Source organism: Xenia sp. Carnegie-2017, unplaced genomic scaffold (genome assembly GCF_021976095.1).
Source record: "Xenia sp. Carnegie-2017 unplaced genomic scaffold, XeniaSp_v1 HiC_scaffold_2, whole genome shotgun sequence".
NCBI classification, from domain to species: Eukaryota; Metazoa; Cnidaria; class Anthozoa; order Malacalcyonacea; family Xeniidae; genus Xenia; species Xenia sp. Carnegie-2017.
The window spans coordinates 5,116,125-5,133,368 of record NW_025813482.1 but is presented as its reverse complement, the minus strand read 5'-3'; the positions used below and the strand labels follow the sequence as shown (position 1 = coordinate 5,133,368).

The 17,244-nt window shown below is 32.3% G+C and overlaps 3 protein-coding genes across 3 annotated transcripts in view; 2 read left to right on the top strand and 1 right to left on the bottom strand.

Annotated features, from left to right (window-relative positions):
* The first annotated feature begins 3,202 nt into the window (after positions 1-3,202).
* LOC124440687 (lactadherin-like) lies at positions 3,203-7,743 on the top strand. The gene is made up of 6 exons (XM_046991104.1): positions 3,203-3,480; positions 5,400-5,593; positions 6,270-6,413; positions 6,496-6,679; positions 6,820-6,928; positions 7,492-7,743. The coding sequence occupies exons 1-5, from the start codon at positions 3,246-3,248 to the stop codon at positions 6,888-6,890; spliced, it is 828 nt and encodes a 275-aa protein (XP_046847060.1). The 5' UTR covers positions 3,203-3,245; the 3' UTR covers positions 6,891-6,928; positions 7,492-7,743.
* Positions 7,744-8,527: 784 nt separating this feature from the next.
* LOC124439831 (bridging integrator 3-like) lies at positions 8,528-10,264 on the bottom strand. The gene has a single exon (XM_046990091.1). It carries the CDS (start codon positions 9,995-9,997, stop codon positions 9,248-9,250), a length of 750 nt encoding a protein of 249 aa, XP_046846047.1. The 5' UTR covers positions 9,998-10,264; the 3' UTR covers positions 8,528-9,247.
* A 1,071-nt stretch (positions 10,265-11,335) lies between these two features.
* The window catches only part of LOC124439829 (collagen alpha-1(I) chain-like), a 34,333-nt gene continuing 28,424 nt past the window's right edge, over positions 11,336-17,244 (top strand). Inside the window, exon 1 of the mRNA XM_046990087.1 lies at positions 11,336-11,546. Coding sequence (XP_046846043.1) covers positions 11,456-11,546 — 91 coding nt within the window. The 5' untranslated portion in view covers positions 11,336-11,455. The remainder of the gene's footprint in view (positions 11,547-17,244) is intronic.

The following is a 17,244-nucleotide window of genomic DNA, read 5'->3' as shown; positions in this document are numbered from 1 at the left end:
AAAATGTCTCTTTGTTTATTATAAATTGCCAGCCATCCTGTGATGCATCTGGGGAGTTGGTGCATTGGATAATGAATTTGTTGATGGATAATGCTGTCAAAGAACTTTACATACTCACATCTCAACATATGTTTGATACCACCAGTGATGTGATGTATGAAATGTCATTGTTCAAGGAAAAGTCAAAGGATTTTCCTGATCCTCCCAAGGAATTAAAGTCATCCGATGACTTCTTCAACAAATTGATACAGTTCATTCATGTTGAAAAAATTCCAACATCATGTTTTATTATCAATGGAAAGAAAGCAACACAAGAGCTAGAGAATCATGATGAATTGAACAGCATTCAAACTTTACAAACATTAGCTGAGGAGTTGACTGCTGTAAAATTCAATGTACTCTTCAGTCGAGACTTGTTTTTTGAACCACCGAGTCAGAAGGCATCTAATGAAATGACATCAATGTATCTTTAACTTTTGTGTAATATTTGACACAAGTTTTTATAATAATATTATTAAACATATCTAATAATAACATTTTAGTGTAGAGTTTAAATCAAAGGATAATCAATAGTTAAAAGCTTAAAGTATTGTTTACCACCATCGGTAGGGTCCTATATTGGCTTTAGTTTCATTTTAAATAAACCCTCCATAAAAATTACATTTATGACTTTGTAGAAATTAAATTCCGAAGGGATGAATAGATTTGGTAGAGGAAATATAATGTGAAACAAAATCCATATTTATCATCTCATCTTTATAGATAGAACCCAGTAATAAGCCGTATCATTAGTAATCTTTTTCACTGAGGGTTATTAAGATTAAAGTTTATTTACAAAAAAATTTTATGATACCTTATGTTTATTTACAAGAAGGAAATTCTCAGTATGAGTTTGTTGTTGCAGACAAGAACTGGACCTTACAATTATAAATTTATGGTAACATGTCACTGTAATGTTAAAGTACAAAATATTGTGCGATTAAGATTTTGTAAACAGCATAAATATGAAGCTCAGAAGCTTCATTACTAAGATAGTGTGAGTGATCTCTTTTTATAAGCTAAAAAAGCAGTTTTAAATAACATAGCTCATTCATCTAAACTAATTAGAAAATTTAAGCAAAGTATATAAAATTGTGAAAATTGAACAATTTCTAATAGCAATCTGACATTGTTACACAAGGTTATAATGTGGTACACCCATTGAGTTAGGTACACCCATATTCGTCAAAGTTAACCACTGACTCAAAAGGTTAGTCTGTGATTTATTGTAAAAGTAGGTGCACAGTGCGTACATAAGTGTTAACTGGATAGTAATACTTACAGTATCCAATAGCAAGGATCTAAGCTTTTATTTATAGATTTTAGTTACTAGTATACTGAGTAATCAGCATTAGCTGTAGTTTTCACGGTGACTTAAAGACATCCCACAAATTTTAAAAAGTTTCTAACAATGTATGAGCATAACAGATCCAGGATAGACGAAGTAAGTTAAAACAAACCACCGGTTCGTAGGATTTTATTCTTTGAAAATTCTTCACAAATTATACGGCTTCGGATACCGTTCAAACTCAGTCAACACTTCATTATGCAAAAGAAATGAGAGACTCAAAACGAACGAGTGATCTTTAAAATCAATCACACTACCCTTCCGTAAAATAGAAATCATTTATCAATGTAAGTCCAAAACTTTGACAGGTTCAGATAACATAACAGACAACTGATAAATGGTTGTCTGCTCACCATAAATGACGTCACTGATTATTAGGATGATTTCCTGAATAAAACCATTTGTCATTGTAAATATTCACCGTAATTGGTCGCAGATCTTACTCCCCAAATAACTATGGCATTTCTTTCGTGCATATTTATGAATAAAAAGCAGCTCTCTTAAAACAGGAAGAAGGTATTCTCGTTGCACATAAGAACTACAGCTATAACAATATGTCAAAGATTTTGTGCTACGTATAGCCAATAAATGCACGCTATTTATACTATTGTCAGTATGCAGCATAAATAAATGCTATTGATTGTCGACAAGTGCTCTTGATTGCTCCTTCGGTTAATGAATGTTCTACAGCGCTATTGTGAGTCAAAAACGTGTAACTGACTTTTCTGCAAAATGCTCGATGTTCTCTAATGGCGAGCGAAGTGTTTTCTTCTGTTTTCCAATTTTGAAAAAGGCAAGCAACTGATTTAAAATAGTTAAAGATTGTACGAGTAGTGATAAACAACATGTGCTTTTTTCAATAATCTATTTACCGTAAACTTTTTTCACATTTTCTCTATTGTTCTTATGAAGGTATAGCGATAAACGACAGAGGTCTCAACGAATCGGATCAAGAGCTTAGATAAGTGTAGATCTGCGCAGTTTTTATTACTTTTTCAAAAAAAGTAAAAGTTTAACATAACAGGAAGTAATAACGGATAATAAATAGGGAAAGGTTAGTTTGATGTACTTACTTTCGAGTTTCTACAAAGTCACGTGAGATGAAGGCATTATGACCACCATTGATTACCATTACTGACGACGACGCGTATTATGTTAATAAAGTTAATGGGGTTTGATGAAAATTACATCTATTTATGTTATCACGTGGTTTGCTGGTTGCTCATCCTCAGACCTCTATATACACACGTTAAAGCATCCACGAATGAGCAATAAGTAGAAATACAATCACATCACCAACACAACGAATTCTTTTAACACTAAAAGACTTTAAAGTTTTTATACTGCTTTTAAAACTTTTAGCAAAAATTGAAAAACTCAAAAAAACAAATTATTTGACGTGACTGAATTTACTTTCGGAACGGAAATGCGTTTTCAAAAATGATGGATTACAGGATACTCAGTTAAACAGATTAGACGCATTAGTAGTATTAAAAGAATTAGATGGGTTAACTGAACTTTCCAAAATAGAGATAATTGGAGCGCTTTATTCTTACTAGCCTTGCGAATGCAAAGAAATAAAACATCTATTGACGAAAATTGGACGTTTCTGTGTGTCTGCGATGCGTTATTGTATAAACAAGCCATCAACACGATGCATGCGTGGTTTGCCAGTAAAAGAAACACCGCTTTACCGCAGGCTTGATTTAATAAAAATTTGACGAACGGCTGTCATTGCCTTATCGCAAGATTGATGACCTCAGACACTTGCCAGGTAAAAAGAATGCGCAGAATCTGAAGATGTGTAACACGAAGTCGAAGCAGGCGTGGATGGTCATTAATCATTCTGTTCAAATCAATGTCTCTCAACCAATGCACGATCGCCATATTCTTGTGCCTGTTCACTAGTGATTTATGGCCTTTTGGTTTATCTATAAACGGCACGGCACCCGGGAGAGAGGATGTGCGTTTCGAGAGTTCAAGGCTTTTACAACAAACGGCTCTCAAGAAATTGGGGATACAAAAAAACGAGATGAATTCCAATGCGCTTCAATTTTTTATGTCTTTAACGCTAATGTGCTGTGCCACTGCTGGTAAGTCTAAAACAAAACATATTTTGTACTTTAGAAAGACGCGTTGAGGCAGAAACATTGACCAAACGATGTCTATGCTTTTTGTATGTCTTATTGTTACAAAAATTCTCAGGAGATTAAGAGTAGTTCAACGCCAACATAATATTCTACATTATAAACATATAAGGCGTTTGTACTTAGATGAATTTGCGTTTTTTGCGCAAATTATACGTCCGTTAACAATCTTAACATCAATCGCAATGTTTTGGTTTATGCCAAGTTATTTTAATGTATAAAGTTATTCTTAATGAAAAAATGTTACGACATAGTTTCTCGGTTCAATATGCAAGTGAGTGTAAATGTAGTACACTTCAAACAAACACTTTCTGAGTTGTTGAAGAAGATCAAAATTACTGAACTGATACATCCATTAAATTTACAACGAAATTTTGTATAATTACATAATTTATGTTTCGAAGTTTATATTTTGATTGTGTCTAAGTAATATGTTTAGAGTAGTATTTTTAAGACGTTATAAACTCTGTAAACTTGAAAAAGGTAAACTAAACTACAATTGAGACAAGAGATTTAGGAAGGAAGAATTAGTTACAATATCGTCTAATATACAGTCTATTTTTACATACTTTGTAAATATTATAATGCGTCTAACACCTTCAATTGTTTTGTCACCTATACTACAACTTTAAGAGCAATGGGAACAATGTAAGCACAACGATAGTCACGAAAAATAAAAGCTAAATGAACACGAGTTTTATAAAGAATAATTCTATTCTGTTGAAAGAACTGTTCTTAGAAAATTATTTTAAAGTTTCTTCTAAGTTAGATAACACACATGAATGTAAAAGCGCAAGTTTCAATATGCGTCTGTAATCAATGAACAAAGAAACACCTTGTACCGATGTGCATGTGCCGATGTGCGTGCGTTGCCGAAAATGGATACTGAAATCTGTCAATATGTTAGTTAAATTCTCACTGTGAAATTGAGTAAAGCGCAAATGCTCTTGATGAAAACAATTTTAAATGCATACCATGCTTACTGTGGGAATTATTCTTACATTTTTTGACAATGAATTTTTGTTATTTCACAATAGTCATCAGTGCAGGAAATATGCAACAGTTGGGTAGAATCTAGTTTGCCAAGTAAAGATAAAAAACGAACGTTTTGTATGTTTATATTTTAAGTCACAACTCGACAAGAACAGCGCTATATATTGACAACAACACAGTACATTATAAATTGGGTTTTATCTGACAAATGTAGTTGATAACTCTGACTGAGAATCTTAATGAATTGATGTCTTTTCGACGTATACAAAATTGAGTATGAAACTTATGTGAAACTGGCAAGATATAAGAAACCAAAACAAGATTTATAATTATATAGGTGGGCCTTTAAGGGTTCGATATCTTTATGAAATAATTCATTGAGATAATAATACTCGTGTTTTGAACCGTTCATCAAACATTTAATTTCAATGAATTAAAACACACGGAACATAAAAGTTTTGTGATCTTGGCATTTTGTTTATGCATAGAATCTATTTAATACAGCAAACATTGTTATGTTTCATTAACAAACCGTGCTTTCGTTCGAAACTGTTTGAATGGTTCCAGATGTGCAAATAAAGTATGTAGTTGGCAGCTGATGTGCTGTAGTTTTGCACGGGGGAGTTAAATTATTATTTCAAAAACTGGTTACTGACTGCCAGGTTGGATTAAATAGAGTGACTAAACATATCTAAATAACCAACATTTTGATAAATAATCAAATATTGTGAGAGGCGATTTCAAAAACCAAAAGTCTTCTCCTACTATAGATACCTTTTTATCAAAGGCAATGCATTGAAAAGAGTTAGGGTAAATAATTAACTGCAAAAAAGCCAAAAATGAAAAATGAATTCCCGTTTTTTTTGTTACAGAACTTCCATGCAATACATCGGTTGGTATTGAAAATGGTGATTTACCACGACATTCGTATATTGCATCATCTTTCAAACCAGGACATTTTGCTTATCTTGGTCGGCTAAACAATAAAATACGAAAAATCAATGAAACAAAAAGAGTCTGGGGAGCTTGGTGCGCAGATGACTCAAATAAAAACCAATTTATACAGGTAGTTAGAAATATTTTGAACATTCTTACATTATGAACGATAAATCCATAGTTATTCTATTTTGATACAGATTAACACCTAAAAAATAAAGTATTTGTCATAATCTTCCGGAGATTGCTATCGATATATTTCGAATAAAATAAATCTTCACACAACCTAACCACCAAGTAAATAAAATGGGTTTCCCTAAAAAAGGATAATCACAAGCAAGTAATTTTACACCAGGGCTCAAAATGTCATTGACAATAAAAACTGCTAAAATTCTATAGCATGCTTTATTGTTATTTGACTTGGGAATCAAATATATTTTTACAAGAGTTGTATACCACAAACTGAAATTTTTTTGTTATCCTATTCAATGACAATATGAGCCACCATATGAACCACCATATAATCTTGGATATCTTTTTTTAATAAAAATTTATCCTAACAAGTAGATATGCAAATGATCGATATTGCTTTTTTCTGTTTTGTCAGATAAAGCTCTAAACTGCAGTGTATAATTGCCCTTTAATTTTTTATATGTGCTAAGCGTCTCAATCGAACGTTTTTGAACGAGAAAAGCTCTCATTTAGTCAACATAATCGTCAGGCAATTTGTCTTCAACAGAAGAAGTCCCGTCCCGTGTGAATTTCTTTACTCTGTCTTTCATTAATAAATCTATTTTTACATCAAGGTGGATTTATTGAAAGTGCGAAACGTAACTGGAATAGCGACGCAGGGTTACCTATATGGATCAGTCACATCGTATAAAATCATGTATAGTGTGAATGCCAAACAATGGGTTGATTACGTAGACAACACCACGATGAAGTCTAAGGTCAGTGACATCATGGCATTTCTCAAACAATTATTACAATTGCAATCGTGATTAACATTGAAGTTTTATTATAATTGTAAAGATCTTCACTGCCAACGTTGACGAAACGAAAGACAGTATTGTTCGACACAAATTAAACCATCTTCTCGAAGCAAAATATATTCGTTTCAACCCAATAACCTGGGATAAGATGATATGTATGAGGATTGACGTGTATGCTTGTGAAATACCAACGGTAAAACCAACAACACAGTCAGCAACAACAGGTGTGTATTAGAAAATATTGTAAACGTTATTTCTATTGTTCATTTCCAGTAACGGAATTGGGCATTGTATTGCTTTTCTGCATTTCTTGGTTATTTGCTAATTGCATGCAGCCATCTCACAAATGGAAATTTTTTTACAGAGCCTGCAAGGGGAGGACCAACAAAAGTCATACCTCATACGAAAAACTGGAACTCTCAACAATGTAGATAAAGAATCAACGACAATCGCTCCAACTAAAGAGATTGAAGGTATGGTATAGAAACTTTATTTTTATATAATACAAGTTCCGACACATCAATACAGGGAAAAAGCATCCTATAATGTATTGAGATATAGAAACTACAGCTGTTGGTAAATGTATCACAACTAAGGGATAAGCAAAAATGAGTTGCCAGCACTGTTAGTCTGTTACAATGAGAAATACTTATTTATATGATAAATTCAACAAACATAGCACAGTATACAATAATTTGTTAGTTGTATCAGACTTCGTTAGATGAAAATGAACATTGTTATAAGCATTTCTATTGTGGCAATTGGCAAAATTTCTCACTGAATGACATAATTTTCTTTCAAATGGTAACAGGTCTACCAAACAAGATGTAAATCAATATAACAAATTATGTCAATGTATAAAAAAACACGTTCGTGCCAACTTCAAACTTCTTCGTCCGATTCAAGATCTAACTGTTCTTAGTGATATTTTTCGTAAAGCTTTATGTAGCCAGTAATAAATGGAAGGTGAAGGATGGGTAGGGTTCATCAGAAAGTTTCGATCAGGCGTTTACTCATGATAATTATTTCATTTTAGGAATAGTAACATTCAAGACATCCGAAGAAATACCTGAAAATAGAAGTTCTGGCAGAAATTTATTCACAACAGCATTCTTGCAAATAATTTGCGTCGTACTTGTTTTCAGAATTATTTCAAACTAGTGTAAATTTTCAATGATTGGAATTTATGAAGATTCATAGTCCTTAAACCAATTTATTATATGAAAGACTGGACTTGTACATAAATGTTTACTTTATAAAAAATACAAAATAAATTACATGAAAATAATATCAAATAGAGTTTGATATAATATAAGGGGTACCTTTCAAACTTCTGGTGCGCCTTTGCGCATGTTTCCTATATCTATAAGACTATAAGGAGATAAGGAGAAAATAAGAACATAAGTCAAGACATCCCCCTTCAACTTTATAAATTAATTTAAGTGAGTTAAGTATCTGGAACAGGAGTAGACCGTTGTTTGCAGATAACAGTGTCACAAATCAAACATGCTTTCCACATGTTTTGATGAACGAGGACAATGCAAACGGTAAAACAATGCAGTCATAAAAATACAAACTTCTCCGATCATTCAAATCACGAGGAAGAATTCAGAATGATATCATGCTTATCTGCCAAAATTGTTCATATCGTCTCATCTTACAGTTATGAGAATTATTTCTATAACATTTAATCAGTTCTCGTCTGTCTCAGTTTTAGATTTACTGCTACTGTGACCAGTTTGAGGGTGTTTAACAGAACAGGGCGCGCATTCAAGCTATTTTATGCTAAACACAAATGTCTATGCTCATAAATAGCTCAACATTACAAGGTGTGTCATTTCAAGGCGGATGACGCAATGAAATGTCAATTTTGAAATTAATTAAAGTCTTAGTGTTAATTGATTCGTAGCCCAAATGTCTTTAAAACGCAAGATAAGACAGTAAGAGTAAAGAGTAGCGACACTCAATTGGGTAACAGAAGATGCTTTTATAAAATCCAAATTTGGTAACAATGATCTTTAGTATTATAAGAGTTATGTTGCTCAATCAGAAAAACGTTTCAGAAGTCTTGATTAAAAAAAATAAATAATTGATTTGATTTATTGCAAATATCATATTCATTTACGGTAAACATGTTAACAAATAAGAATTGGTGAAATAAAGAAAGACTACAACTTTTGTAGAAATTGATACAAAATTAAGAAGATGAGACCTACAAGCAAAGCAAGACTTCAGCTATGTAACATCATACAAATAAACTATCTAAATAAGGAGATCACATGGATCTAAATACATAGAAGTCAAATTAAAATATAATTACTCAGAGGTGGATCTAGTGTACATCAAAATTAATTACTGTAGCACATTTTGGCATACGTATATTTACATTTTTAAGCACCTTAGAGGCAAATCCATATTCTTTAGAAATTCAAAACCAATAGTGTTCTTCTGAATGTACTTTGAATTTAAAAATAAGAAGTAACTATTTATTTTGACAAACTGTAATCACTTATAATATGAATTTTAAGTACAACATTTAACTGCTAAAAAGCAAAACAGATTTGATTTCAATTTTGAGTTTATTAATGGTTCCAGAAGATTGCTCAAGCCACATTTCTGGAACAAACATCACACATACTTCATGGTTTCAGATATCAAATATCAAATAGCAGAGTATTTACAGGCACAAATTATATAAAAAATTATTGCCATCCAAACATGAGAAATAGACCGGTATCGGCAAAGCTTTGTAATGTCATATAAAATACCCAAACATCAAGTACCTTCTAGTTTTATTCACTTCCTATGATAGACAATGATCTTAAATCTTTGAGCATGTCTTGTATATCATCACCATATGAACTATTCTCATCTAATGTTTCAACCAAATCTCCATAAGCTTGACAGCATTTACTGTAGAAGTCAACTTGTGATTTTTGTAGAGCTTCAAAACAAGGATCAAAGTATGTAATCCTTCCTTCTCTTAACTGAGGCAACCCATTCAACATGAGAGAATTTTGAGCTTCAAAATCAATCTTAGCTTTCTCCAGTTCCCTTTCATACTGTTCGAGTTTACCCTTATTTAAAGCATTTTTTTCTTTCTCTTCATATTTTTCAACTTTTCCTTTCAGTCTCAAGTATTCTTGGTAACATTGTTCACGTTTCTTTATGCCACTACTGACTCTGGGAAATATCCCATGAAAGCTTTTCAGAGGTTCAATGGTGACATTTGTGATGTTTTTCTCAAGCTCTAACCCATATGTATCAATATTTTTAGCAGTTTTTACAAAACCTTCAGCATATTTTAGTTGATCTGGATTGTCATCCAAAGGCATTGAAGATAAATCTTGAGCTAATTTTGATTCCATCTTCCTTAGTTCTTCAAGTGCTTCATTACAACGTTTCATTCCTTTGTAAAGTTTTTTAGTGCTTACTTCAAGTTCATTACATTTCTCAATTTCTTTATCAAATTCTTTGTCTTTTTTGTCCACATTTGACTTTATTACAATCCCTTTTCGTTTGTTGAAGAAACCCCAACTCATTTTATTCAAAAAGTGAGTTCTACTAGGTAGAAATAAATTCAAAATTTCCAATCAACTATCAACCATTCGTTATGACAAAAATGTTTCTTCGAGATATTGACGAATCAACAACTAAAGTTCACAAGATGTCAAAAAATGGCTTTTTAGTCATAATAAATATAGGCCCCAATCTTTTTTCATGACTTGATTTCTCAGTATTTTACTCACCAAACACAAATTTACTTTATTTTTCGGATTTTCTCTAAAGTCACAGTCAAAATTATTGATGACAACGCAAAACGTCATGTAACCACGAATCAATGGAATTGAATAACTCCGACCGAAAATTTACCCGTAACCAGAAAAATTGACTCGTTCTATTGATTTTACTGGCAATTCTACTTATCTTAATTTTTTGTATGCCTTTGAATAAAAATAAACTCAAGTTTCATAACATAGAGACCGCATTAGGTATTTCCTGTTTTCGACGATTTTTTTAGATTTTTATTGTTCTTTCTTACAAATAAACGAGTTATATATATTTACTTTTAAATGTTTTTTGCTTGCCTACCGATTTATGAAGAAATTGCAATATGACGTCACATCCTGCATGAGCTGAGTAGCCAAAAATATGGATACTACTCAATAAGACAAAAGCTCTCATTTACCAAGTCGAAGTTTGTATAGTGAGATAATGAGTAAAATTGAAAAATATATGATAGCAAAGCTATCGCGTAATGACGTTTAATGACGTCATCAGCACACTTTCAACATTCCCCACCAATTCTGTTTTACTGGAGTATCCACAGTCAAACTTTGCCCTTTCACTATTGGCATCATGAAACAAAAGAAAATAGATTCCTCTTCGAGACGAGAAAGGTATTTTTGGCCAGTGGAAACAAGCTGACTGAACTTTTTTTCATTTTATCTTATTGTCACGCAGGTGAAAATTTTTATCATTTAACATCAAAATATTCAATGTTTTAACAATGAAAATTAATGGTAGAATTGAAAGATATAAAGAGTTTGAGCTAGGTAGTAGTAAGCTCAAAAACAAGTTGAACAAAACCAGGATTGTGTTATCCATTAGATATTGACTTTTTCCAGCAAATGAAATCTGATGGAAATGGGACTTGAATTATTAGAAAATAGCGTTTTATTTCATTAAGGGGAGGGTTTATAAACCCCGTTTTCAACGAAATTGTCTAATGTCAAATTTTGCTCTAACTTTATACACCAAGCATTTTTCACGCAACTGCCAGTTTGTTCACATAACGTACATGTCAATTGTCAAATGAAAAGGCCTTTGTGAAAACCGGATTTTGTAACCTTCACTACGAAGAACGGTGTCGTGTATCACGCAGTCAATTGTCAACACATTCAACTGGTCGTTGGTCACTATAACTAGACAAATTTGTGTATTCTCTGTCGTGAATCCTTTCGCTTGTTTCTATTTATTCATACGCTTGATGAATTCAAATGAATATTTTCGAAAGAATGCACAGAAGCATTTGTATATCGGCTGTTGTCTTTATCCTGGCGTTTATCGCACCAGGACAATGTCTTCAAGGTAAGCTTTACTCAATTTATTGAATTTGCGCATGAAATTTTATGTCATTGTTTTCAAATAATGAGGCGATCTAGAAATTTTTAATCTTGAATTATTGTCTTCTCAACATTTAATTCCTATGTAAGCAGCGTTGTGTAGTGCAATAAATTAATAAATTGTATCTAGTCTTTCTGCATAATTATTTCCGGCAATTTCATCGGCTTTCCCAAAAGGCTTTAGTTTTATTCATCTCACTTTTCTGGTCTTTATTACTTTAAATAAGTATCAGGATGTTTGCTGGGATGATTATTTACATTATTCTTCAAAAATTCTTTCTTGTCTCAAGAAAATCTCGTTCGGAAGAAGTAATGGAAGAATTTCGCTTTAGCATGACGATTTTTGTTCAACAAAACGAGCTAAACCAGGACCAACTTACCAGAAATGATAGTTTCTTATTTATTTATGGCGTTTACAATGCTTCAAAAAAACACTTTGCTTCAACACTCTTCATTTTGATACATTAAATTTGAAGTTTATATCATATTTTTTGGAACGTTGTCACTTCAGTGGCTTTCAACGTGATCTAACGTGTAACAAGTGGTTGAAAGCCCTGATGTTGAAAACCCTGCACCTGCTGGTTGCCAATCAACAGTCCTAATCATAGTTATTATACTACATATTCACATCTATATAGAAATGAACCATCTGAATACTAAAAAAACCCTAACAAACATAGCTCATATAGAAGAGACAAACAAACAATAGTAAGTCTTAAGAATACCGACAAAATGTCTGTGTGACGTTTTGGCTATGATATCTTCAGAGCTGTTTCTGATCACGACCGTTTGGTCAAACTACATGACTACTGATAGTTGAGCCTTGACCTTCGTAATTTGTTCCCACCTTCGTCCCTAAACCTCTTGTGCTAAAAAATAAATTTTACTTTTACCTCTTATATGTATATAGGTTGAACTATATACTTGCAAATGTTTCCATTGGCTGAAATTGAAATTTCTCGTCCTGTCAAATATCTTTCTCATATTAGCAGCTCTAGCCCATGAGCTCTGTCACAACACTTGCGAAGTTACGAAGTGTCTTCACGAGTGTCTTCAGTTTCTTCAAAACCCCACTTGATTTCAACCATTGTTCTTTCTTGTTAGCAACTGATTGATTGCCTTATTTGCTTTGTAACCTAGTACCTGTAAAGGTCATTTGCTTGCCAGTAAAATAATTTGTGTGTAATACAACTAATAAATTAAATCTTGTGAAATGACGTATGTAGGCCTGCTTAGCAGGCATTTTTATTGTAAACATATCTATTCTGTTTGAAGATGTTTTAATTTGGTAAGAAATGTCCTATTAAAATTTTCTACATATTGTAAGCAGTCGCTTTATTGTTTGTTTAATTTTGGCTCTCCTATTCATTCTCGTGTTCAAATTCATATTTGATTAACTATGCACCCGTATTTGCAGATTAAAACAGAAGCCAGCGTTGTGTAAAAGCTATAAGTTAATGCACAACCTTAGCTTGTTGTTTACGAACTGTCTAGTGTTGTTTTACTGAATCAGGTGTATTGGCCTTATAATATCACTATCTGTAACAAAGGTGCCGGCAAGAAGAGTCAGAGGGGAGAGAAATTAAGAGATTATAGAGGAATCAATAATTTAGGGATGTCTGATGAAGAATTTGCAATAAATTGGAAAATAAAGATGCATGGATATTATATTCGGAGTGTGTTTTATTTTATTCACAAATCATTCAAAGAACACAAATTTTGTTCTTTCATAGCATAATAAGAACAGAATTTGTGTTTTTCCTTCCGAAAAAAATCTTGATAGCGCCGCTGGTCTGTATTTACCATTAGCCTGCGTAGCTGGAAATAAGACAGGAGTTCGAAGTTGCTGCTTAAATTTTGGCGACAAACAGCTTTCTTGCATAATCATTAGTGGTTAGGTATGTGAACTTGGATATTACAATTTAAAAAAAGAGATTACAAGCACAATTGAAATCTTTTGATTTCATTTTCTTCTTTACATGCCACTCCTGGTTGTATCTCAAAAATTAGCAAGCTCTTAAACAAGCATTTTATCTTTTGCAACAGAATGTGACACTCCAATTGAGCTGGGCTTTCTAGTTGATCGTTCGGGTAGTATCAGCAGAAGGGACTTTGAAAAAGTCAAAACATTTATAGTGAATGTCGTCGCTGGTTTTAATGTCTCGACAGAGGGCACTCACATCGGAATTATCACTTATAGTTCAAACGCAACGACCATAATGCGTTTCAGTGATTTTGATGACCCAAGTTTCGACTTTGCAAAATTGAATGAAACGATTAGAAATCGTCTTGTTAGCCCTTCAGGAGGAGGAACTAGAGTTGATCTAGCCTTGGAAAAGGCAAATACCGAACTCTTCTCCGATCCTTCAAAATATCGACCATTCCTTCCAAAGGTAAGCTTAAATAAATGAGTTAAAATATATCATAGATATTTCTATTTGTAGAACTAATAAGCTATTTTAGACTCTCAGTATAAAAGTAAATTTAAAGCAAGAACTCTGAAAAATGAAATTCCCATCAGAGAAAAATGAAATCACAAGATTTTGTTAAGAATGTCTTATAATGTTTTCAAAAAATCAATAAAGTATTTTAATAAAATACATAACAAATAATGTAAATCTTTTCATTTTCGAAACATTGAATGAAATTGCTTACGCTATTTAGAGTTTCTGCTGTTATGTATTTTATGCCCTAGCTATAACTCTTCTTAAATGCAATTGGTGAAGTTTGTAGTTCACTATTATCATCACAGAGTAGCACGTGATATCATGAAATAAATAAGAGGTTTACTGTGTTTGCACAGGCATATGCAAACCGAGGAGAACTCGAAAGTAGATCAGTGCAAGCCCGAGACTAAAGGTCGAGGGTTGAACCTGGTCGAGACGAGTCACAAATATCCCCAAGGTTTGCATAAGCCTGTGCAAACACAAAAAATTGTTTTATTTCTTTTTATAAAATAACAAAAATGCGAAACAGACAAATTTAATTTATTTAAACAAACGTTTTATTATTTCTTTTACAATAAATTCACGATTGATTAGCAAATTCTTACTGATTGATTGATTGATCAGATTGGTTTGCACATGCTAGTACAAAGTGCAAACAAAGATATAAACCAATTAGCGCTTACGTTTTATTGTTTTTATCTTATAAACAATAATAATTAGAGCACAATATTTGTGTGCAATAGTGTGTAATAATAATATAACAAAATATTCATTATTAACTCAATATTTGAGATAGAAAAGAGAAACTAAGACAATAATTTAGTGATATTTTGAATTTATTAGTTGAAATTTACTAGTTGCAAGTGGCAAGTTAATACTGGCTCAATTTATATTATTAGTATTTATTTACATTTATTTACAGCTCTTGCATATTTAGCAATCCAAAGCAAAATTTTTAACTTCCAGCAATTTGATTGGCTGTCCGAGCGGGGCTTTTACGATATCTGCCCCTGGGCACAAGTGATATTTTTTTGCAATGTATTTGTTTACGAAGTGGAATTTAAATTTTTAAAATTGATTTGAAAGCAATGCTTATTGTTCAAAGAGAAAGCAAAGTGTCTTCAGATGAAAATTATTTTAGCAAGAATGAATTTTACTATCCAGACAAAGCAAAGCTTGTAGAAAACAATCCAATTTTAGTCTCAACATATCAAGTTGCATCGGACCATCGGCCATTTTTCAACGCAAATTTCTTCATAATAAACATGAAAAAATAAATATTTTATTTACTGTTTAGGTTGGTCCGTACTTAAAAAATATTTTCAAAAACGTGAAAATATTTTTTTCGTACTGACCTTCAAACCCGTAAATAACATATATATATTTTATATTCATATTGGCATTTGCACTGGTAATATAAAGTAAGATAATGTTAGCTTGTCACTTATTATTGTCTCCATTCTTTATTTTAACTACTGAATGAAACATGGATGTTATCTTCGAGTATTACTAAGATCAAAAATATCAGACGTAATAAATTATATAGCAACAGTGCACAACTGTGAACGTGAAATTATTACACAAATTTTCAATTTTACTTGAATGAAAATTGCAGAACTTGCAAGTAGGATATGTTTTGATAAGATCATTGAAACTGTGGGTCTTATGATAATTGCTTTAGCTATGAAACATCGAATAATATTTTATATGCACTATTTTCAAGGTTTTGTTAGTTCTAACGGATGGTGCTCAAACAAGAAACAACAATGGTGATGATATTGATCTTAATGAAGCGACACGCAAGCTAAGCAGAAAAGGAGTGGAAGTATTTGTCCTTGCAATTGGAGAGAAAATACGTATAGACGAATTATTGGATATTGCAGCTCATAAAGATGAGAATCTCTTCTATGCGGGTAATTTTGATGAGTTAGATGCATTCTCTAAGAATCTGGTCAGCTCGTTTTGTAAAGGTAAATTTGCTTTGTAAATTTTGTACTTTATTTCTTTCAATGTTTTTGCATGTTTTGTTGATTTGATCAACTAGAAGATCACGTGAAGAATGAAAGATGAAAGTTTTTTATACCCAAAAATGATAAAGTTCATGTAATTGTGCAACAATCCTTAGATTTCAATATGCCAAACTCTCGCCTACCAAAATTTTGCATTAAAATATATATTTAATTGCATGAGATGTTGAAAGATTTTTCGCGCTTAGAACTTTGTTTTCTTCTTCTTCCGTATAGAGTGCAAACGAAACATAGACATAGCATTTCTTATTTCCACTTCCAACTCATTACAAGATGTGAAATCAATTCTTAACGCAATGATATTGGTGTTGAACATTCAAAGATACGACGGTACTCATGTTGGTGTGATGACATGCGAACGACAAGGAAATATTCAGTTAAAATTAAACGAAAAATATTTGAGAAATGATATTCTAGATACAATACACTCTCTTCAGCCAAGAAATAGCAGAGCAACTCTGGATAAGTGTTTAAGCGAAGCCAGCAGGAGTATGTTTGATGTAAAGGGAGGAGTACGCAATGCTGTTGACAAATACCTTATCGTATTTGATGATGGTAATTCTTTGTTTAAACAGACAGCAGTAAATGATGCAATTTCTACGCTGAAGAATCAAGGTAAATATCTAAATAAATACTTAATGTATGAGACATTTGCTATATGAAAATTGCTTTGTTCATTCAAAGTGTTTCATTTATCATGATGATGAAACATTTTCTTTGTTGCATTAGTGACTTCAGACCAAAGGTCAGAGTTTGCCAATAGAATTCGCCATATAGGGATACAGTAGATGAAGACTATTAGAAATCGATGTGTTTTTTCTTTAAATCAACACACAATAGGATACCGTAATGTACAATGCTCTGGATGCAAAAATTTACCTTTAAAATGGACTCTATATACTCATATAATGTAAAACGTGCAAAAGCGTTCGGTTTCAAATTATATAATTAAGATTTCACATCGGACGAAAGACCATCGTTGTCAATACTTATTCTTATATCAAATTTAAACAGGTGTAACGGTGATTGGTATAGCAATCGGAAATAATCGTGCTGCTACCAGCAGCATGAGAACCATCAGCTCACCACCAAAAACATTTTGGTTTAAAACAGTAGGACAACGTGAAATTGATAATGCTGAATTGTTTGCAAGATCTTTATCCGAACTTATTTGTAGAGGTAAGTCAAA